At 38.7% G+C, this 22,989-nt stretch overlaps 1 protein-coding gene across 10 annotated transcripts in view; it reads left to right on the forward strand.

The window, feature by feature from the left end:
- Positions 1-22,989, forward strand: part of EYA4 (EYA transcriptional coactivator and phosphatase 4) — a 563,063-nt gene that overhangs the window by 479,958 nt on the left and 60,116 nt on the right. For all 10 annotated transcript variants that reach the window (XM_073671270.1, XM_073671274.1, XM_073671277.1 and 7 more), the window contains 2 exons: positions 2,780-2,863; positions 22,460-22,549. In XM_073671270.1, the coding sequence (XP_073527371.1) occupies positions 2,780-2,863; positions 22,460-22,549 (174 nt within the window). The remainder of the gene's footprint in view (positions 1-2,779; positions 2,864-22,459; positions 22,550-22,989) is intronic.

The raw sequence follows: 22,989 nt of genomic DNA on the forward strand, positions 1-22,989 counted from the left end.
TTGCTATCAGCCGTGCAAGTGATAATGTGGCTCCTACATTTTTTGCTGTTATATTTTTTTTCTCACGCAACTACATCCATTGCCAGTACCACTTTTCATTATATATTTTGGACACAAATAACATTTACGTCATTTACAAAAATTTTTTACCACTTTTATCCAACCCTTTAATTATATGGAATCAACAAGAGCTAAGGCAACACTAGCCTGTCTATAATTTCAGTGTCTGCATATGGGTCTTCAATTTCACAATTTGAACAGATGTGCAAAAACTGGTCTGCACAGTTAAAAGTTTCGATTTGGTGTATCAATTTATTTTCAGATTTATGGTTAAACAGATTAATTCTCCCTATTCAAAAACGACGACATAACAACAAATGACAGGAGATCATCATGAATATGCCCCAATAGATCACAGTATAGCTGTGTGATGTACGGTTAACAAATTGAAATATTAAAACTGGTATGCAAAAATTAAAATGTGTGCATAATGTTTAAGAGTATTTTTTTTAAAAAGCTATATTAACCCAATGACAAAAAAAATGTAACCCAGAATGCTACTTTGGTTGGTAAGTATTGGTGTGGCGCATACTCTTATTAAATTGTACTATCAAGAAAGTTATGCAAAAACTTAACCTTTTTATGAAGTTTTATATATTTATTGCATACAAAAATATATATATATTTTTTTTTTCAAATCCTCATTGCCACTTAATCAAATTCTTGTAACTCTAAAAACAATATTGCTTGGTAGATTTTTTTTCTTTGACTAACACCCCCAGAGTATTTACTAAAAAGGACATTACAAGAAAAGCTAGATAGGTTCACATCCTAAAAGCAAGCACATGCAACAGACTGCTGTTTTTGGGTGGCTTGTGTTCATCTAATATTGGACAATTACAAGGAAGTATGCAAAAATATATATTTTTAACAATATACACTCTGCAAGGTAGACAGTTGCATTTTACTTTCTCGAATGTCGAGATTTTTCTTTGGTCTTTTTTCTTTAAAGATTCAAATTAAAAAGGCATAGGAAGTGCAAAAAATATAGCTTATGGCTTGCCGGTCACACAAGCCAGGACACTCACTTTCTAAGATAGACAAGCCTTGTTTTCATCATTTCTTTTCAGTAGCAAAATTAGGACAAAGGGTATTAAACTGCCCTCGTTTGCCATTTGTCAACAATAAAAACTACAAAATTATTATTTTGTTTCTCTTACTGAGAGTGATCAATCATAAAATAATAAAAATTGTTATATTACAGTGCTGCTCTGCAGTATATCACAGATGGAACAATTCAGTGTCACACTGAGTGACTATGCATGTCCAGCACCTCCCTATAACTTCAATCTTGGTATTAGGACTCATGCAGACAAACATATGAAAATTTGTCTGCATTTCATCCAGAAAACTCAGACAATTTTCTATTAATTTTCATCCATGTACCATCTGTGTTTGCATTTTTTACATCCGTGTGATGTCCATGTGCAATCCATTTTCATACAACTGCATTATTAGAAATGTATCCATAAAAACCGGATGCCACTTGGATGTTCTGTGTATGGTCCGATTTTTTTTTTTTTAACTCACCCATAGATTCAAATGGGTGAATCTCATCTGATATACTCAGAAAAGTAGTGCAATTTTTTTTCTCATGGACAGTAGAACCGAGAAAAATCATTCATCTCAACAACCCAATTGAATAACATGGGTCAGTGTTCTGTCCGTGTGCTATCCGATTATAATTTGGACAGCCCACATTCGATTTATATACTTGTCTGCATGAGCCCTAATTCACAAACTGAGACTACCACTTCCATTTTTAGGCCACGGCCCCACTATCAGTATTTTGTCAGTATTTTTTCTCAGGAGTGGGAGCCAAAACCAGGTGAGGAACAATCAAAGAAAAGGTATAATAGAAACAAGTCACCAATTCTGCATTTATCACCCACTCCTGGTTTTGGCTCCCACTCCTGAGAAAAAATACTGACCGAATACTGACCAAATACTGATGGTGGGACATGGCCTTAATGTTTTAAGCACTGCTGTAGTATACCACACTCCGATTTAGGTTTTTATATCCCTATTTGTAAGGATGTGCTCTAGACAAGTTTTGCATACAGAAAAAATATAGCATTTACACTAGATAAAAAAAAATCCTTCTTTATGTCAAGTGACAGGTTCTCTTCAAATCAGTTAAAAAGGTCCAGGAAATAAAAAAATGTTTTAAAATTACTTAGATTAATTGAAAAAAAGTATTAATACTTAATAAGTTATTTTCTGATGCTTATCTGGTCCCCTCGGGTCTCTACTTCCTAGTTCTGTCTTCACATACCAGATAATGACAGTCAATCATTGGTTGGGATTGGTCAATGTTGTAATAATTTCAACCTGAGTTTCAACTTCACTGACATTTTAAGATCTCTGTCATATGACACAAGTATTTTAAATCACCCCTTATCAAATATAAAAGATGTATTTTATGTATTTTGATAGCATCTACATATGTAGCCAAATTTACTTTAACACAGATAGCATTTGGATTTCACAGTACAAAAAGATGTAATTTAACCCCTAACATGACATCAGTCAAGGGCTTGTGCAATGCTAAATTATTTTAATCCTCTTAAATGAGATAGCCTTCTGTGACAACATATGATGGTGCATTATTTGTTAAGTTAGACTTGGCTTCATCTGTATGTAATATGTTATGTATCACTATATGCAACTATGTGATCTGGCATCTAATATACCTGTATTGTGGTATGTTTATTTCTAGCGAGTTTTCGTTTGGGATCTGGATGAAACAATAATAATTTTTCATTCGCTGCTAACTGGGACATTTTCACAAAAGTATGGAAAGGTAAGAAATCTTCTATTGATACAATATTTTGTCACTAAATATTTTACACAATGTATTAGTGAATTTGATCAAAAAATGTTATGATCTTTCAAAGAGTGCTTAAGAATAAGGTAATAAAAAAATATAAATACAGTTTGGCTGAGAGATCTTCACTATTGTTGCATTCATTTTCTCAGTAATTACAGTGCCCTCAAAATGTCATTGAACTTGGGCAGAAGTTGATATTGCAGTGTTCAAGTGAATAGTACTGAAGAATACATTGACGGTATATAATTAACCAATAGCAGACACAGCTTTTTGAAAATAACAAGTAATGGTAATACATATTTTAGTTTTAGGAATATTTGATACATTTTATGCTCCTCCTTTGGCTTCTAAAAAGGATATGAACATTTTCAGTGGGTCTTTTCTTAATCACATACATTTTTAGTATGGACAGCATTTTAGCAATTGGGTTTAATAAAAAATGAAAATCTACAAAATGATAAATAGCCACTCAAAGAATAAATGCAACTTGAATTTCATTAAACAATTGAACATACAAAAATATGACGTTAAAAACGTTTAACATTAAAAAAAATGTGGGGAGGATAATACAAAAGAAAGAAGACTCCTTGAGAAAGCTAAAGCTGAAATGTAAAGTAGACTTCTTGGGGAAGCTAAAGGCGAAACATATGTCAGAGTTCTGGGTCATTCACTTCTTGTCAATTTCTCTTCTCATATATGGAACACTTGCACTTGACAGTTATACTTATTTATCTATACACTATCCTATTGTGATATATTATGTATACTTGCATTATCACTTTATCTTTATTAACTTTATATGTCTAATGCACAGCCATTTTATTTATTACTGAGTTTAATACTGACCATTTACACTATATCCATTTTATCATATGCTATCCATAACTTACTTCTGTATGATCCTCACCACATTTTCTAATGTTAAACGTTTTTAAAGTAAATTTTCTGTATGTTCAATAGTTTAATGAAATTGAAGTTGCCTTTATTCTTTGAGTGGCTATTTGTAATTTTAGAAATTTTCATTGCTCAATATCTACTCATTTTCTATACATATGATTTAGTTATTTTGTAGGTGTCTTTTATAAAAAAAAATGTAAATAAATTGGCTTCGACAGCCTCTATGTACTTTGCAGAGCGAGTTACCGATGAATCCATTATTGTTCTCGTTTTGATCAGTGTTTCTAACACTTACCTGTCCTTGCCTGAACTCAAAACGTATGATGGAATGAAAGTTGGGTGAACCTTTCTATGCTAGTGCAGTGGCCGTGACGGCCTAGGGTACTCAGTAGCCGGGCCGGCGGTCTACCAGGGAGGTCACGGTGGCAGTGGCCCAGCACCGTGGCCCTGGCCGAGCAGATGAAGGGAGTATTTACAGGAGATTTGTAGTCTTTATGTTTAGTGTTTGTGACATCACCTGTGGTATGCAGCTAAAGGGAGCAGCCGCTGCAGAGCAGGTCTTCTGGAGCTGTTGGTAATGAAGCAGAGTTGGTTCAGCTCTCCACAGGTAGAGCTAAGCTCCAGGGCGTTGCTGTGGTGATTCTAGATGAGGCAGATGTTGTTGTGCTGTGTGGTGCAGAGGATGATGGCGCAGCAATAATTCACAGAGACAGTGGGGTGCAGTCTTCAGGGTTTACTCATGGTTATCAAGTTGCTCCTGGTTACAACGGCCAATTATCACCACCCACGTCGTTCTGCGTTCACCGAGGCAGGGGTTCAGCAATCCCTCAGGTATGTCAGAAGTACTTAATGGGACACCGTTCTGTGTGCCTTTCTCAGTCGTCTTCCTGCACTGGCTCTCAGCCTCCTGCCCTGCGCCTCACAATCAGTGTCCCAATCCGGTAACCTCAGATCTTGGTGGGCAACCTGGAGTTCCCTGGATCCTGCGTGGCTACCTTTTTGGTGAGTAATTGTGGCTGTGGCAACTACGCCCTGAAAGTGCAGAAGCCTCCGGTTTCTAGTTGAATATGCAACCCTCACTAGTTAGGGGCCGATCCCCTCTGCGGCTTGATCCTTCCACTCCTGGTAGATTCGGGCGCACGGGTGGCATCCGCACTTCCCGTGCCCCTAGGAACCACTCTTTCCTTCTGGAGCCTTTCTCCCTGCTCCTCTCCTCTCTTCAGTCTCACCTCCTGGACCTCTCTCACTCATGCCCGCTCCTCCTAAGCAGAGCTCCAGCAGAGCTCCTGCTCCCTTCACTGTCCTCCTCTGACTGAGCACCCACTGAACTCCCAAGATGGCTTACCCTTTTTATATCCTTCTTCTCTAGTGCTCCCCTGATCTGCTTCCTCCATCCACACCCACTACATGGTTCCCCCTCTCTTGGTTCCCCCCACTCCAGCCAGTGTAAGTAGTTGTGGGCTATTATTATTTATCTTGAACTGGTCTATAAAGGGGTTTTCAACTGCTTTGATATTGAGCTCAAATAAATAGGAGCTGATCAGCTGTACATGGCAGCGTTCACTAATGTGTGACGGGTGCGGATGTTCCACTCCATACACTGTTTATATCTGGATGCTGATTGGTGAAAGTGTCGGCTGTCGAACCACCACCATTCTTATATTGATTACCTATCCTATTAATAGTAGTAGAAAGCCCCTTAAATTACAGTCTGCATTAAATAAACCAGAGTTGCATTTATAATTTTGCTGGCTTTAGAGATGAAATCTTCTTGTATTCTTTGTTCAGTTTGTTTTTTTGGAATCTAAGTAATATGTTCTGAGATGGAAGGTTTCTTTATAGAACTTTTAAATAGGTAGGAAAATATATGTACAAAATGACATTGAGTAAAAATGGCAACAAATATTACACTAATCACACCATAAACAAAATACTTTGCATTTTTAATTTTGAGATGACAGAAACAAATACTGTGTGAAGAAGTCTCTAGTCTAACTAATAGCTCCAGCTAAAGTGTGAATACTTTGTTGAATATTTAATCAAAAGTTGTAATCTGCTTAACTTTACTTCAATGTCCTGGTCATCCAGCTAGAAAAGCCTTGCCAGTTTTTGACAAACCCTACAAATGATACTTTATCCACTGACATGTATGCTATGGTGGAATGCCTGGAAGCGCAGCTCTTGGCACAGTGACTGTGGTATGTTTCTGGAATGATGGCCATCAGAACTCCAGAGACACTCTTCTAGGAAGCCTGCAGTGTTTGACACCTGCTGTTTTTGCGTGGTGTGTCTGTGTATAATTTAACTCTTTAATTTCAACTTGGTCAGTCAGCATGGTGTCCAAGTAAAAGTAAATAGAAACTTTTCATCATATAGGGAGTATACCCTATTTATTGTGTAAGGTTATTAATCATATAAAGCAAAAACTGTGCTTCGTGCATTAGTAGTCCATCAGTAATTTATTGATTAAAGTGAAAAATATTTAGATTTGAGAGTCCTCAGTGGTTGATACCTTTTCATATTGGTATTAAAAGGTAATTTCAAATCTCAGAGAGACAGAAAAGTTTGGGAATATAAACTCATGGTGACCTTTGACACCTTCAAAGCAGGAATGAATGCGTGGCATGGATTTATGTCATTCTACATCAACTAAGGAATGTGGTCCTCAGAACTGCGGGGGGGTCATCACAACCCTGGACCAGACCTCAGTCACATGACAATAAAACTTTCACACTCCTTATCAATGAACTGCTAAAATATTTACAGCCTAAACTGTTTATCTATCTCCCATAGTTATACTATACCTGATGAAGAGACCTGAGTAGTCTTGAAAGCTTGCAACTTGTTACCATCTTTTCAGTTAGCCATTAAAAGGTATCAACCACTGAGGACTCTCAAATCTAAATAATTTTCTATCTACTGGCTAACACTGTACAAAAAAATACATATTTTCCTCGATTAAAGTGGTAAAGCAAATTTAAGATAAGTTATTAGATAAACAGAATGACATTCACATGATTAATATTATGCTAATGAAATATCACCGTTTTCAAGTTAACGATTTTTCATTGGTGCTCAGAAATAGTGTTGAACAAATTTGTTCATCATTTCAAATTCGGGTTCGTGTTCATGGTTCTGGCTTGTTTGCGCAAAAAAAATCGGCTTTTCCCATGAACATCCCAGATTTGCCACGCTGTCACACAGATAACAGATTTAATTCCATAGGAATCAAGCTCTGTAAAAATTAAGGAACATGGTGGTAAAGTATAAACCACAATATTATGAATTCAATATTATAGAAATGTACAGAGTTCAGTAGATTAAATAGATAGCATTGACCATGAGACCTTGCAATATTTGACATCTCAGTGTACACGATTATTAATATTCAATTTCAGTCTGCTTATTTTTTCTAAAAGTGTAACCATCATCTTTATTTTTATCACATAAATCAATATTACACATAAAAATAAGAGCCTTAGTAATATATCTTATCAGAGAAATCATTCATTTTCACAATGAGTAAAATCTGTATTCAGTGAAGGCAGACAGTTACATTACTGAGATAGATGACAGTTGCTGCTGATGAGTTCCATTGATATGGAAGAGGGAGGAGAAAGAGGAGGGGGATCTAGAGGCTGGGCTCATCCTTCTTCCTACCCCTTCATCTACATAGAATTGTATCAATAATAATTGCCATTTCCTATCTCAGTAAAATAAAATTTTGTCTTCACAGAATACAGATTTTACTTGTTAACTGAGAATTTTGAGAATGAATGATCAGTCCCGGAGGAGAAAGAAGCAGATTTCTCTGATAAGATATATTACAAAGTTTCTTATTTTCATGCATACTATTTATTTATGAAATAAGAATTAAAGCATCTGTTACCCTTTAATAAGCAATCTATCCAGTATGGGTCTAGGGTATGGATGTGTATATGTGTACTGAATGGCAACTTTATACAAAAAACCTGCCCTTTCACTATTGGAGCTTCCATGTTCGGAAAGTAGATATGTGAATCCAGAATGCACAACAAAAGCAAGTGAATGGGTTTATCATGGATAAATTTCAGTTTGAATCCACATTGAAATGGGAGAATCAATTGATCCTAGTCACCGGGAATTAGGTAGGGTTTGACCCCACTCAGCAGGGAGTCCTCATCCACTTCTTATAGTTCAGTAAGTACAGCCCCTACTATCTTTCATTTAAACTTTCACTGACACTTTACCTTGGGCACTTTTGTACTTTGTCACCAGTGATTTATGTGAGACATGCCACATTTGATTATTATATATCTTACGCATAGATTTGTACAATTACTGGCATTATACCTTATTATGTATAACTGACTACCTGTGACACGCTGCTTTTTACTAATTCCTGGTGTGCGCCCCTGTAACTTGTGGAATTCTTATTGGTGCTTTTTTGATCTTTAATAAAGTTCATTCATATTTTAATACATTTTTATCTATATTGAGCTTGAATAGTTGGTTGGTTTTTGTCCTCTTTCCAGTTTGGAGAGGATACCAAGAATGGTGTAATTGATGAAAAACACCCATCAAAAGGGGATTCTGTGGACGTAAACAATTAATTGACAAAAGGGGTCAGAGAAGGATGTCAAGAGTCGCCCTGACAAACAATCAAGCATTTCACTGCTGAAACAACACTGGTGCTCCAACTCATGTGTCCAAATGCACAACTTATCGTTTGTAAGCACAGATGGGCTATAACAGAAAATGACCAGTTCTAATACAATTGTTATCCAAGAGTAATTGAAAAGCAAAACTCCGGTGGGAAAAAGAGAACAAAATCAGATCTGAGAGTAGTTTGAAACATTGCCTGGTCAGATGAATCCAGAATTCTGTTGCACCGTGCTAATGGATGGGTTAGAATCTGTCACAAACAGCATGAACCGATGGACCTTCCCTGCCAGATGTCAACAGTTTAGGCTGGTCAAGATGGAGTTACGTTGTGGGGAATGATATTTTTGGTTTCTCAAAGAAGTTGTCCACTACTTGTACATTGATGCCCTATCCGTAGGATAGGGAATCAATGTATGATCAGCCGGGGTCCCGCACGGGGCACCCACGACGATCAGCTGCTATCGGTGCCGGCCGCCGGCCGGAAGTGCTCATCTGCGGGGCTCCACCGTCAAGTGGTAGTGGCCGCCGTGGTGTACTGCAGATCTGCCTCCTATGCAATTGAATCGGAGGCGGATCTGCTGTACACCAGTACACCGCGGCGGCCACTACCACTTGATGGCGTAGCCCCGCAGGTGAGCACTTCCAGCCGCGAGCACGGGTAACAGTTGATCAGCGGGAGTGCCGTGTGCGGGACCCCGGCCAATCATACATTGATGCCCTATCCATAGGATAGGGTATCAATGTAAAAGTAGTGGACAACCCCTTTAATTGCAGACACTTTTTGTTGAAATATTTTAATAAGTTAGACCCTCAAGCTTTGTTTTTCATTTTCCTTAATCACCATTCATCATCTAAAGAGGACCTGTCAGCAGGCTTTTGTGAAATAAACCAAACACATCTATGTTAGGCCAGTATAGTTCAGATGAAATATACTGTATACCCTTTTTTGTAATCCTTTGTAAATGAGGCCTTGCACTTACCATCTGAAGTTTTCGACATGGGAGGCTGGTCACTCAAAGTGACCTGTCAGACAAGTAGCTTCAAACAGTGGAGGCGAGCGGGGGAAGATGGAAAGAGGATGGAGAGCTGCAAGACCCCTGTATTTGTTACTTTTCCTTTGGAATAAAAGCAAGGATTACAAAAAGGAAGTTATTGATTTAATCTGAGTTACAGTGATCTACCATAAATGCGTTTGGTTTACGGTACAAAAAACATCTCAAAAGTTCCCTTTAAGCTGCCCATATATATTTTTGCTTGTCTGGCATGTGGCTGACCAATTTTTCATCAAACCATTTGAACAAAATGCTTCAACTTGACAGATAACAACATTTTTTGTAGTAGGAAATCTGCCGTTGGCAGTGCATAATATTTAGTAACAATGATTTGACCAACTTTTTCGTGTATGATAGATTATGAAAGCAGTAACTTCATGTAAGGGCATGGAATAGGTCACCATGAATTTAGTAATATGAATCTAAACTCAATTTTTCTAACTAGACTTCCCACAGTACTAGTTAAAGGGAATCTGTCAGTAGGATTAACTCTTTTAAGCTGTCTATATTGGTATGCAGGTCCTAAGAAACTGAATAAAACGATAACTTGATATCTGCGATTAGAAGTCTTATTCCAGAGAAATCCATGTTTTTCTTATATGTAAATAAGCTGTTCCAGGCTATGGGCTGGACACTGATCTGCATGAGAATCTGCTTCTAAAGCTTATTTTAAATAGAAGGAGGTGTTACCAGTGGGATGTGTAATGGCTCTCTGCTCTCCTGATCTCACTGCAGAGCTGTGTGTGATTATAACTGACACATCTGCAGGTTTCTCTAAGAGCTGTGAGGGCTGCAGCAAATGCCTTTGTAAGGAGACAAAGTTCAGTTCTACTGTTCTGAGTTAATTACTTGTCTAAAGGCCCCGTCACACTTAACGATGCTGCAACGATCCCGACAATGATACGACCTGTCAGGGATCGTTGCTGCGTCGCTATGTGGTCGCTGGTGAGCTGTCAAGCAGGCAGGCTCACCAACGATCAGGGGAGCAGCGACATCGTGGAAAGAATCTTTCCACGATGTCCTGCTCCTGGTTACCAGCATGCTGAGGCAGGAGCAGGCTGGTAACTATGGTAAACATTGGGTTACTAGGGGCACACGCGCTCCTAGTAACCCGTTGTTTATCATGGTTACCACTCTGCTACAGTGAGCGGGAGGTTACCGCTCACTTTAGCAGGCTCGTAACCATGATAAACAATGGGTTACTATGTGCACGTGTGCCCCTAGTAACCCGATGTTTATCATGGTTACCAGCTTGATTGCTGCTCCCGCTGGTCACACACAGTGATGTGTGCTAACCAGCGGGAGAGCAACGACCAAAAAATGGTCCAGGACACTTTGCAGCGATCAGCGACCTCACAGCAGGGGCCTGATCGCTGCAAAATGTCACACATAGCGACATCGCTGGTGAGGTCGCTGTTGCGTCACCAAAACCGTGACACAGCAGCGATCTCGCTAGCGATCTCGCTATGTGAGACGGGGGCTTTACACTGGTAACGCCACCTTTTATGTAAAATAATCTGGAGGCGGATTTTCATGCAGATCATTATCTTGCCCATAGCCCTGAACAGCTCATTTACACATAAGAAAAAAGTAGATTTCTCTTGAATAAGACATCAGATTGCAGATATTTTATTCAACTTCCTATGACCTACTTGCCCTTATAGATGGCTTTGAAGGGTTGGTCCTACTGACATATTCCCTTTAAGCTCCACTTATTTGAGGAATCAATCCAAAAATGGTGGAGATGATTAAATCAACATACTACTATTGTCCTTTTTAGTTGTCAGTTAATTTCAGGTTATGTGGCCCTTTAAGAATTCAACCTGTTTTTTTTAACTGGATTAACCTAGTTTCTGGAGTGGATTTGAATGTTTCATGTATTAAGGCTTCACAAAAAAGCATCTGTTGTGAGTAAGGGTGATGTCATTGGATGAACTGGTTTTCGGTTTGACAGAGAATGAAGTTCTGAGCACATGTTATTTCAAATTAGGAAAACTCAAATTAATCTAGAATTGCGGTAAACTTCATGGTGCATGGTGTTTCATCTGCTGTTTGAGTTACAGAGAAGCATGACTGAACACCTCATTTATCTTCATCATTCAACAGTATAAACCACATCCTAATAGTTTGAGTTGGTCCAGCTCATCATAATTTGTCCCCATTCATACAATATGTGCAAATTTTACCAACAGTAAATTGTGCAAATCACACAACTGCTATGTTGTCTACCCTGAATAATAATAATCACAACTAAAACAGCTGCACTTGTATTCAATAGTGAACTCTACACAAGCAAGGAACAGCAGTGGAAAAGTGCACAAAAGAACTGCTCCCAAAAGGGTGATGAAGCAAACCACAAAAAAAAATTGGGGACCTCAATTATAACATTTTTTCTGTAGAATCTCCTTCCTCCTGAATAACCAATCTAAACCAGAATGTATAATACTTGTATTAGTCCTTCATGCAAATGATATAAATATTTGAAGATCAAATACAGAGTAATTTATTCTTTTCTTTGGACAAAACAGGGTACATGTTTTGCTTACCTTATAATACCGTGCTACAAAACCAGAAGTCGTACACATTTAAACTATGTCAGACATCCTAAAAATTACCTTGTGCAATATATATCCCAGGCAACTTAAAATATAGCCTTCTTTAGAATGAATGTTCGTCATTTATAATATAATATTAATGCAATGACTGGAGCATTGACCGTGATGACACCATAAGGCTTCCACACGTCTATTTTTAGATATCTACTGAAGTGACAAATTTTCACACTGGTATGTGACCTGTCATTGGTGATGATTTTCGCAGATGTGATTGCATGAATCGTATCATTCATATTTAGATAATGTTAAAGAGATGGCTTTCCAAACCTAAAGGCAGGGGCGTTATCATTTTCTTAACATTTTAGCAAAAACGGACCAAAAACCTTTGTATGTCAATGCAACAATAGAGGAAATGCTTTTTCCAGATTGCTGTTTTTTTTTTGTTCTTTACATTTTCAAGGTGTAGTCTGACCTCGCTGTGCACTATGTAGGGCTAGGATTCCCCTTCTTTTTTCCACCAAACCACATTTGTGGTGTAATGATTTAATCTATATTGTAAAGTGTAACAGTCAGATCCAGCAGTGACAAAAATGTGACTCATTACCTAAACGATAACAAAAAACTAAAGTAGTTATTAATTACACCAATTTATAAAGCAGATGTTCTTTTCATTACTGTAATACTGTATATACAGTTGTGCTCAAAAGTTTACATACCTCGGCAGAATTTTTCCTTTCTTGGCCTTGTTTCAGAGAATATGAATGATAACAAAAAACTTTTCTCCACTCATGGTTAATGGTTGGGTGTAGCCATTTAATGTCAAACTACTGTGTTTTCTCTTTTTAAATCTTAATGACAATCAAAAACATCCAAATGACCCTGATCAAAAGTTCACATGCCCTGGTGATTTTGGCCTGATAACATGCACAGAATTTGACACAAATGGGTTTGAATGGCTACTAAAGGTAAAATCCTCATCTGTGACCTGTTTGCTTGTAATCAGTGTGTGTGCATAACAGCTGAGTGAGTTATTGGGATCCAGACAGACTCTTGCATCTTTCATCTGGCCACTGACATTTCTGGATTGTGAGTCATGGGGAAAGCAAAAGAATTGTCAACGGATCTACTGAAAAAGGTAGTTGAACTGTATAACACAGGAGAGGGATACAAAAATATATCCAAGGAATTGATAGTCAGCATCGTTCAAACTGTGATTAACAAATGGAAAATCAGGGGCTCTGTAAAAACCAAACCACCGTCAGGTAGACCAACAGAGATTTCGGCCACAACTGCCAGGAAAATTGTTCAGGATGCAAAGAAAAACCCACAAATAACATTAGCTGAAATTCAGGACTCTCTGAAAACTAGCGGTGTGACTGTTTCAAATGCACAATAATTAGGCACTTGAATAAAAATAGGATGCATGGTCGAGTCGCCAGAAGAAAGCCATTACTGTGCAAATGCCACAAAGTAATCTCGCCTACAATACGCCAAACAGCACAGAGACAAGCCTCAAAACTTCTGGTACAAGGTAATTTGGAGTGATGAGACCAAAATTTAACTTTTGGCCACAACCATAAACGTTACATTTGGAGAGAGGTCAACAAGGGCTATGATGAAAGGAACACCATTCCTACAGTAAAGCACAGAGGTGGATCGCTGATGTTTTTGGGATGTGTAAGCTACAAAGGCACAGGAAACTTGGTGAAAGTTGAAGAAAAGATGAATGCAGCACGTTATCAGCAAATACTGGAGGCAAATTTGCACTCATCAGCCCGGAAGCTGCGCATGGGACGTACTTGGACTTTCCAACATGACAACGATCCAAAACACAAGGCCAAGTTGACCTGTCATTGGCTACAGCAGAACAAAGTGAAGGTTCTGGAGTGGCCATCTCAGTATCCTGACCTCAATATCATTGAGATACTCTGGGGAGATCTCAAGTGCGCAGTTCATGCTAGACAGCCCAGGAATTTACAGGAACGGGAGGCTTTTTGCCAAGAAGAATGGGCAGCTTTACCATCTGACAAATTAAAGAACCTCATCCACAACTACCACAAAAGACTTCAAGCTGTCATTGATGTTAGAGGGGGCAATACACGGTATTAAGAACTGGGGTATGTGAACTTTTTATTAGGGTCATTTGGATGTTTTGGTTGTCATTAAGATTTAAAAAGAGAAAACACAGTAGTTTGACAATAAATGGCTTCACCCAACCAATAACCATGAGTGGAGAAAGTTTTTTCTGTTATCATTCATATTCTCTGAAACAAGGCCAAGAAAGGAAAAATTCTGCCGGGGTATGTAAACTTTTGAGCACAACTGTATGTATGCATGTGTATATATACATATATATATATATATATATATATATATATATATATATATACTGCTCAAAAAAATAAAATAAAAGGAACCCTCAAATAACACATCCTAGATCTCAATGAATGAAATATTCTCATTGAATACTTTGTTCTGTACAAAGTTGAATGTGCTGACAACAAAATCACACAGAAATCATCAATGGAAATCAAATTTATTAACCAATTGCTTTTGCTTTTGGAGTCACGCCCAAAATTAAAGTGGAAAAACACACTACAGGCTGATCCAACTTTCATGTAATGTCCTTAAAACAAGTCAAAATGAGGCTCAATATTGTGTGTGGCCTCCACGTGCCTGTATGACCTCCCTACAACGCCTGGGCATGCTCCTGATGAGATTGCGGATGGTCTCCTGTGGGATCTCCTCCCAGACCTGGACTAAAGCATCCGCCAACTCGTGGTTTCTAACCGTTTGTGCAAACACATGCACATTTGTGGCCTGCCGTAGGTCATTTTGCAGGGCTCTGGTAGTGCTCCTCCTGTTGCTCCTTGCACAAAGGCGGAGGTAGCGGTCCTGCTGCTGGGTTGTTGCCCTCCTACGGTCCCCTCCACATCTCCTGGTGTACTGGCCTGTCTCCAGGTAGTGCCTCCATCCCCTGGACACCACGCTGACAGACACAGCAAACCTTCTTGCCACAGCTCGCATTGATGTGCCATCCTGGATGAGCTGCACTACCTGAGCAACTTCTGTGGGTTGTAGAGTCCGTCTCATACTACCACGAGTGTGAAAGCACAACCAATATTCAAAAGTGACCAAAACATCAGCCAGAAAGCATTGGTACTGAGATGTGGTCCCCACCTGCAGAACCACTCCTTTATTGATGGTGTCTTGATAATTGCCAATAATTTCCATCTATTGTCTATTCCATTTGCGCAACAGCATGTGAAATTGATTGTCAATCAGTGTTGCTTCCTAAGTGGACAGTTTGATTTTGCAGAAGTTTGATTTACTTGGAGTTATATTCTGTTGTTTAAGTATTCCCTTTATTTTTTTGAGCAGTGCATATATAAATATACACATATATATATATACGGTACAGACCAAAAGTTTGGACACACCGTCTCATTTAAAGATTTTTCTGTATTTTCATGACTATGAAAATTGTACATTCACACTGAAGGCATCAAAACTATGAATTAACACATGTGGAATTATGTACTTAACAAAAAAGTGTGAAACAACTGAAAATATGTCTTATATTCTAGGTTCTTCAAAGTAGCCACCTTTTGCTTTGATGACTGCTTTGCACACTCTTGGCATTCTCTTGATGAGCTTCAAGAGGTGGTCACCGGAAATGGTTTTCACTTCAGAGGTGTGCCCTGTCAGGTTTAATAAGTGGGATTTCTTGCCCTATGAAAGGGGTTGGGACCATTAATTGTGTTGTGCAGAAGTCTGGTGGATACACAGCTGATAGTCCTACTGAATAGACTGTTAGAATTTGTATTATGGCAAGAAAAAAGCAGCTCAGTAAAGAAAAACGAGTGGCCATCATTACTTTAAGAAACTAAGGTCAGTCAGTGCGAAAAATTGGGCAAACTTTGAAAGTGTCCCCAAGTGCAGTTGCAAAAACCATCAAGCGCTGCAAAGAAACTGGCTCACATGAGGACCGCCTCAGGAAAGGAAGACCAAGAGTCACCTCTGCTTCTGAGGATAAGTTTATCCGAGTCACCAGCCTCAGAAATCTGAGTAACCAGCCTCAGGTTAACAGCAGCTCATATTAGATACCAGGTCAATGCCACACAGAGTTCTAGCAGCAGACACATCTCTTCAACAACTGTTAAGAGGTGACTTGTGCAGCAGGCCTTCATGGTAAAATAGCTGCTAGGAAACCACTGCTAAGGACAGGCAAAAAGCAGAAGGGACTTTTTTGGGCTAAAGAACACAAGGAATGGACATTAAACCAGTGGAAATCTGTGCTTTGGTCTGATGAGTCCAAATTTGAGATCTTTGGTTCCAACCACCGTGTCTTTGTGCGACGCAGAAAAGGTGAACGGATGGACTCTACATGCCTGGTTCCTACCGTGAAGCATGGAGGAGGTGTGATGGTGTGGGGGTGCTTTGCTGGTGACACTGTTGGGGATTTATTCAAAATTGGAGGCATACTGAACCAACATGGCTACCACAGAATCTTGCAGCGGCATGCTATTCCATCTGGTTTGCGTTTAGTTGGACCATCATTTATTTTTCAACAGGACAATGACCCCAAACACACCTCCAGGCTGTGTAAGGGCTATTTGACCAAGAAGGAGAGTGATGGGGTGCTACGCCAGATGACCTGGCCTCCACAGTCACCAGACCTGAACCCAATCGAGATGGTTTGGGGTGAGCTGGACCGCAGAGTGAAGGCAAAAGGGCCAACAAGTGCTAAGCATCTCTGGGAACTCCTTCAAGATTGTTGGAAGACCATTTCCGGTTACCACCTCTTGAAGCTCATCAAGAGAATGCCAAGAGTGTGCAAAGCAGTCATCAAAGCAAAAGGTGGCTACTTTGAAGAACCTAGAATATAAGACATGTTTTCAGTCGTTTCACACTTTTTTTGTTAAGTATATAATTCCACATGTGTTAATTCATAGTTTTGATGCCTTCAGTGTGAATGTACATTTTTCATAGTCATGAAAATACAGAAAAATCTTTAAATGAGGTGTGTCCAAACTTTTGGTCTGTACTGTATATATATATATATATATATATATATATATATATATACACAGTATATTGTGAGAAAATTATATTGTGAGAAAGCGATACTCATTTTGCATCCCAAATGAACTAAGGGTTAACTATCATATAAGTATTGAATTTGCCATCTGTCCTGGGCGCTGAGTGTGGGGGAATGGAATATTTTTCCTGAGTGAACGAAAGTCTAGTGGTGTTCCTGTTGTTCTCGATCTTTCGCTCTCCAAACATCATCTGGGGAATTCCGTATAGGCAACAAATTGTTGACTGGGTCAGACGACACGCAGATGTGCACAATAATGCCACAACCATTAAATGCATATCTCCTGACTTCCCTTCAATCGTTAATTTCTTTAATGACATTGACAATTTAATCTTAACCATCATAGTTCATCTGATCAACAGGACGATTAGCCATTGGCATCCATGACTCCAAATGATTATTTGGAAACATTATACTACCCATAAAAGCAGGCAACAAGCCAGCTAAATGAGCCATTAGTATGTGATGAATAACTACACCTGCAGGACATATCTTCTGATAATGGCCTGGCCATCACATATTAGCACTTGACTCCAGAATCGCCTTATCTCCTTTTGTAGTCGTATGAAGTGGATCACAATTTGGAGATGTAATATAAGATAGAATACAAATCTTTTCTCAGTGGGGAGTGGGGTTCAATAAACTTTGGTTGATGAGACAGCATGTGTGTTGGAAGTCTAGCATCATCTGTTAAGTTTATATAGTACATTCCAATTCCCTGTTTAACAACAGTTTTTTCATCACCCTGTGACATTGATCTCCTGTTGACATGTGTCAGTTAATCTTGTTTTAAGATTTTGCATATAATAGAGACTTGGGTTTCAGTTTTTCTTTGAACACATAGGAAAACAAAATGTTAAAGGAATTGATTGTTTCTAGAGACACAGTTGGAAACATGGTTTGCAAGTTCAAGGTTTAAAGAACAATACCTGGACGTAGCAGAAAGAGGAAGCGATCACCAGCTGATACCACAAAAATGAGCAAGTGACTGCAAAATAACTATAGCAAGATTTTGTGGCAGCATGTACTGAGGATTTTAGTTTGCGCAGTAAGGCACATACTAAATACTGAAGGTCTCCATGCCAGAACTCGAAGAAATACACCTCTACTGAGACAAAAGCACAAAAATTCATCTCATATATGCTCAAAACCATATAAATAAGCTACAGAAGTTCTTTCAATAAGCAGTATGTCGGGAGAAAGTACAATGAAGCATACACTGGAAAGTAAACCCTGTGTATAGTGAAGTATGGAGGTTGACAAGTAATGGTCTGTGACTGCTCTGCTTCCTCTAGCACTAGAAATTTGAAGTGTGTGGACGGCAAAATGGATTCAATCAAGTATCAGGAAATCCTAAGAGATAACCTCCTATAAGAAAGTTAAATCTTGAGCATCCTCTAACTTTTAAAAAAAATAAAGACAATAAGCACACTTAATAGTCCATCAAGGCGTGGTTTGAGAAGATGTCCAGCAAGATTCTCGAGTAGCCATCAGGCATCTGACTTGAAATACACAAAATCTTTGGTGGAAATTGTTGAAGGCAGTTGCAACATGCAAATCCAATCCAAGGGTGCTCTACTGAGTACTAAAAAATGTTTGACATAAAAGGTGTTGAATAATTGTGAAGACAGAGAAAAAAAATGGAAAACACGGTGTTTGCAGGTGTTGCCAGGTCCAGAGGAAACAGGGTGACCAGGATATTAGAAAGAGGGAAATTTAATTGACAATGCATTTTGGAGTTGTTGTAACTCCATCAGGTACCTCTGAAACACATTATTAATAAAACTCCCCACCTTTCTAAACTCCTGGGCACCCTGCTTCCTCTGGACCCAGTAGCACCCTTCAAACACTGTGTTTTCCTTTATTTTTTTCTGTCTTCAAGTTGCGTGCCTTACTTTGTCAGGGTCAGCAGGTGGAGCAGCAGCCACATCTTACCATTTCTCAAGTCCTATGCAGTGTTGTTCTTGCAATTTGCACAACCTTAGCAGGTAAGTGGCTACCTTGAGTCCCTCTGATTTCACAAATGTAGCGCCCCTGCTTCTAATTCTTGAATAATTCTGCAGTAGCCAGTAAAAGTGTTATTTTGTGTTGAATTTGGAGAAACCATGTTTTATATTAGTTGTGTTGACCTATCTAAATTGTTCTTGTATGACTGGTTTATTGCAAACAGCAGAAAGTTTGTAAATTTTTCTAATAATAATAATTTAAATAGCAATAATTTTATTTATATATCATCAACAAACTCCACAGCACTTTACAATTAAGTGGGGACATGTACAGACAATAAAGACATTACAAAGTAACACATAGTTCAACAGTTACAGGAGGAGTGAGGTCTCTGCTCGCAATCTTAAAATCTATAAGGAAATAGGGTGGACACAATAGGTAAAAAGTGTTTGTCATGTAAGGTCCAGCCATCAATATAATAAATAGGGCAGTTCAAATAAACTACATGGTCCAGTCAACTGCCAGTATCTGTCTAAGTGCAGTTACTAAGTGATATTGGGTGCATGGAGGATGTGGAGACAGATGAGTAGGAGGGGTCAGAGTTTGAGAAAAAATTATAGAAAGGAAACATTTAAGATTTAAGCTTATCACCGCACTTCACAAATCTATCTAAAGAGAAGTGTTTTTAAAGCAAGCTTAAAAACGTGGGGGCTAGGTATTAGTTGGAATGAATGAGGTAGTGCATGCCAAAAAACTGGTGCAGCATGAGAAAAGTCTTGGAAATGGAACTGGGATGTTTGGATTATGGAGGATGCTAGTCTTAGATCAGTTGCAGAGTAGAGAACACGGATAGGGTGATAAACAGAGATGAGGGAGGAGATATAGGGTGGTGAAGGACTATGGAGAGCTTTGTGGGTGAGAGAGATAAGTTTGCATTGTATTTTGTAGCAAATAGGTAACCAGTGCAATGACTGGCAGACAGTGATGTAGGTAACGTGAGTAAGTGATCGGCTATAGGGAATAAAGCAAAGCTCTGTGTCAAATATGACCACAAGACAGCGAGCGTGCTTTTTGGGAGTTATGGTTGAACCACTGAAGGCAATTGCAATATCGGGTAGGTTAGTAGATGGAGGAAATACGAGAAGTTGAGTTTTGGAGAGATTCAGTTTCAGATAGAGGAAGGACATGATGTTAGAGACAGCCGAAAGACAATCTCTGTCAGGAGAAGAGCTGTATAATTGGTACATTGAGGCTGAGGCTGTGAAATCATCTGCAGTGTGGTGAGCTTTTTTTCTTCTGTTTTTTATATAATTGGGTGTCATCGGCCTAGAGATCATACTGGAAACCGAATATGCTGATGGTATGTTCAATAGAGGCAGCATATATAAAAGGGGGCCTGGGACTGATCTTTGAGGAACCCCGATAATAAGGGAAAGATTAGAGGAATAAGAGCCAGAAAATGATACAGTGAAGGAGCGGTCAGAGAGGTAGGAAAAGAACCAGGAAAGAATGGTGTCCTTGACGCTGATAGAGTGGAGCATAGTGAGGAGCAGTTGATGTTCGACAGTGTTGAATGCTGCAGAGAGATCCAGGAGAATCAGCAGGGAGCAGTGACCTTTGGATTTAGCTGTTAGTAGATCATTAGAGACTTTAGTGAGGGCAGTTTCAGTAGAGTGTAAAGAGCAAAAACCCGATTGTAAAGGATCAAGAATAGAGTTATCTGAGAGATAGCGGATTAAATGAGAGTGGACTAAGCAATCCAGGAGTTTAGTGATAAGAGAAGGGAAGATTAGTGGCAGATCTGTAGTTAGCAGTGCAGCTTTGGTCGAGGGATGTTTTTTTAGTAAAGGGGTTATGATGATGTGTTTGAATGAAAAGGGAAAGATACAAGAAGAAAGAGAGAGGTTAATAATTTTACTTAGGTGGGCAGTGACAGCCAGGGAGAGGGACTGCGGACTGAATGAGATGTGAGGGAATAGGGTCTCTTGTGGAGGTTGAAGGTCAAGACAAAGCGAAGAGCCTGTTAACTTCTTCATCCATTACAGGTTCAAAGTTGGAAAGTGAACTTGAGGTGTGGGAGGGAAGTGGATCCTGGATCTGAGTGGATTGTGTGAAAATGTCTTGATGGATGAGGTTGATTTTTTTAAATTTTTTTCTAGGAAAGTTGCCAGATCATCAGCGCTGATTTTGGTGATGGGGGGTCTGTACTTAAGGGCTCAGGAGGGAGAGGAAAGTTTTGAAGAGTCGTTTTGGATAGCCAGCAAGTGATGTTTTGAGGGTGGTGAAATAGACTTGTTTGGCCACATGGAAAGTAGAGTTAAAATTTATGAGCATAAGGTTATGGTGGATGAAGTCTGCTGCTGAAAGTGATTCTCTCCATTGACGCTTGGTACACCTTGCGCAACGCTGGAGAAAATGTGTTTGCAGCATGTGCCAGGGTAGCCGTTGTCTGTGCCGGGTGCTAATCTGTGCTAATGAACTTAATCTGCAATAGGGGTTAAATACAACTGTGTGTATCATTAATATTTGTTAAATAACTAATTTATTAAATAGCTAATAACATTAATTATTTATGTAGGCTTAGCATTAGTTAAGCGAGTTATCTTAAGTGTATGTTCATATGTTCATAATCTGCAGCATATTCTCAATATATGAATTAGACAAACTTTTTTATCTGTATACCCTATTGTTATATATGGACGTAAGGACACTAACGGACAGTATTGACTGTTACTTTGAATATTCGCATATTCAACCCAACAATCTTGAAGAGGGAAGGGGAGTGTTCTGAATCTGGGCTACAGCCAAATATTTTTTAATGGTGGCATCCACTTTTAGTTTCATTAAATCAGCTAGAAATTGTATTTTACTTCATCAAAGGATTGAAGACATTTTGGCTGCCTTTTTTTATTTTTGTTTTTTTTGTTTTTATTATAGCTAAACTGTTGTTTTAGATATCCTGTACATAATTTATTAATCTCATTGAAAGTTAACCTCCTTGTCAAAATTTTCGTCTAACTAATGACAGGGTGTCCTGCTATACTTTTTTATTTTGGCACTGACAGTTTATCTTTATTAGGACATTGTCTGTAACCATCTTGCTACTAATATTTGATGATGTGTACTTAGCGGTAAATATTCAATAGCATTGTAATAAACAGACAACAGTGAAAATCAAGAGTGCAGCCAGTGGCAGAAAGAACATTGTGCCAATGCTGGTGTTGACACAAGTCTGGAAAGCACTTTACCGCCTTCTAAAGTATAGAGATTTCAAAGAAAAGGAATAAGACAAATGCGATGAAAACCCTGATGTGAATTATTTTAGTCAAGTTACATATCTCATTGAGACTTTGTAATACTTCATGTTTTAAAGGATTCACCAACAGCTGTGACTCTTGGACTGCGGATGGAAGAAATGATTTTCAACCTCGCCGATGCACACTTATTTTTTAATGATTTGGAGGTAAGCCAGAATCTTTGGTGTATGTGTTACTAAATTTGGGCTGGGAGTGCTCTCCAAACAGCTGTTGCTTTCTCATTTCATGAGTGGAGATATAAAACTAAAATGTTTACCAAAGTCTCTTATATGTATGTAGGCTTTGGTAAGCTTAATAAGAACATTTCATACAAGTGAGTGCCTAATGGTATATTTCAGAATGTGTTGTTTTTGGAAGACAGTAGACCTGATAGTCTAGTGGCATTATTTTGCTGTATTTTAAAGTTGCAGAAAAAATGTCACATAAAAATGGATAAATGTACACGCACCCCAATAGAGGGTTAAAAATTAGAGCCAATTATATATTTTGAAGCTACATTCTATGTATGTATCACTTGTTCAAGGTGTAATTATGTAATGCAGGGAGCAAAACCACAACTATTATAATACAGATAAACAGAATTAAA

The sequence above is a fragment of the Phyllobates terribilis genome, unplaced genomic scaffold (genome assembly GCF_046119375.1).
Source record: "Phyllobates terribilis strain yellow unplaced genomic scaffold, ASM4611937v1 Scaffold_3__8_contigs__length_932513732, whole genome shotgun sequence".
NCBI classification, from domain to species: domain Eukaryota; kingdom Metazoa; phylum Chordata; class Amphibia; order Anura; family Dendrobatidae; genus Phyllobates; species Phyllobates terribilis.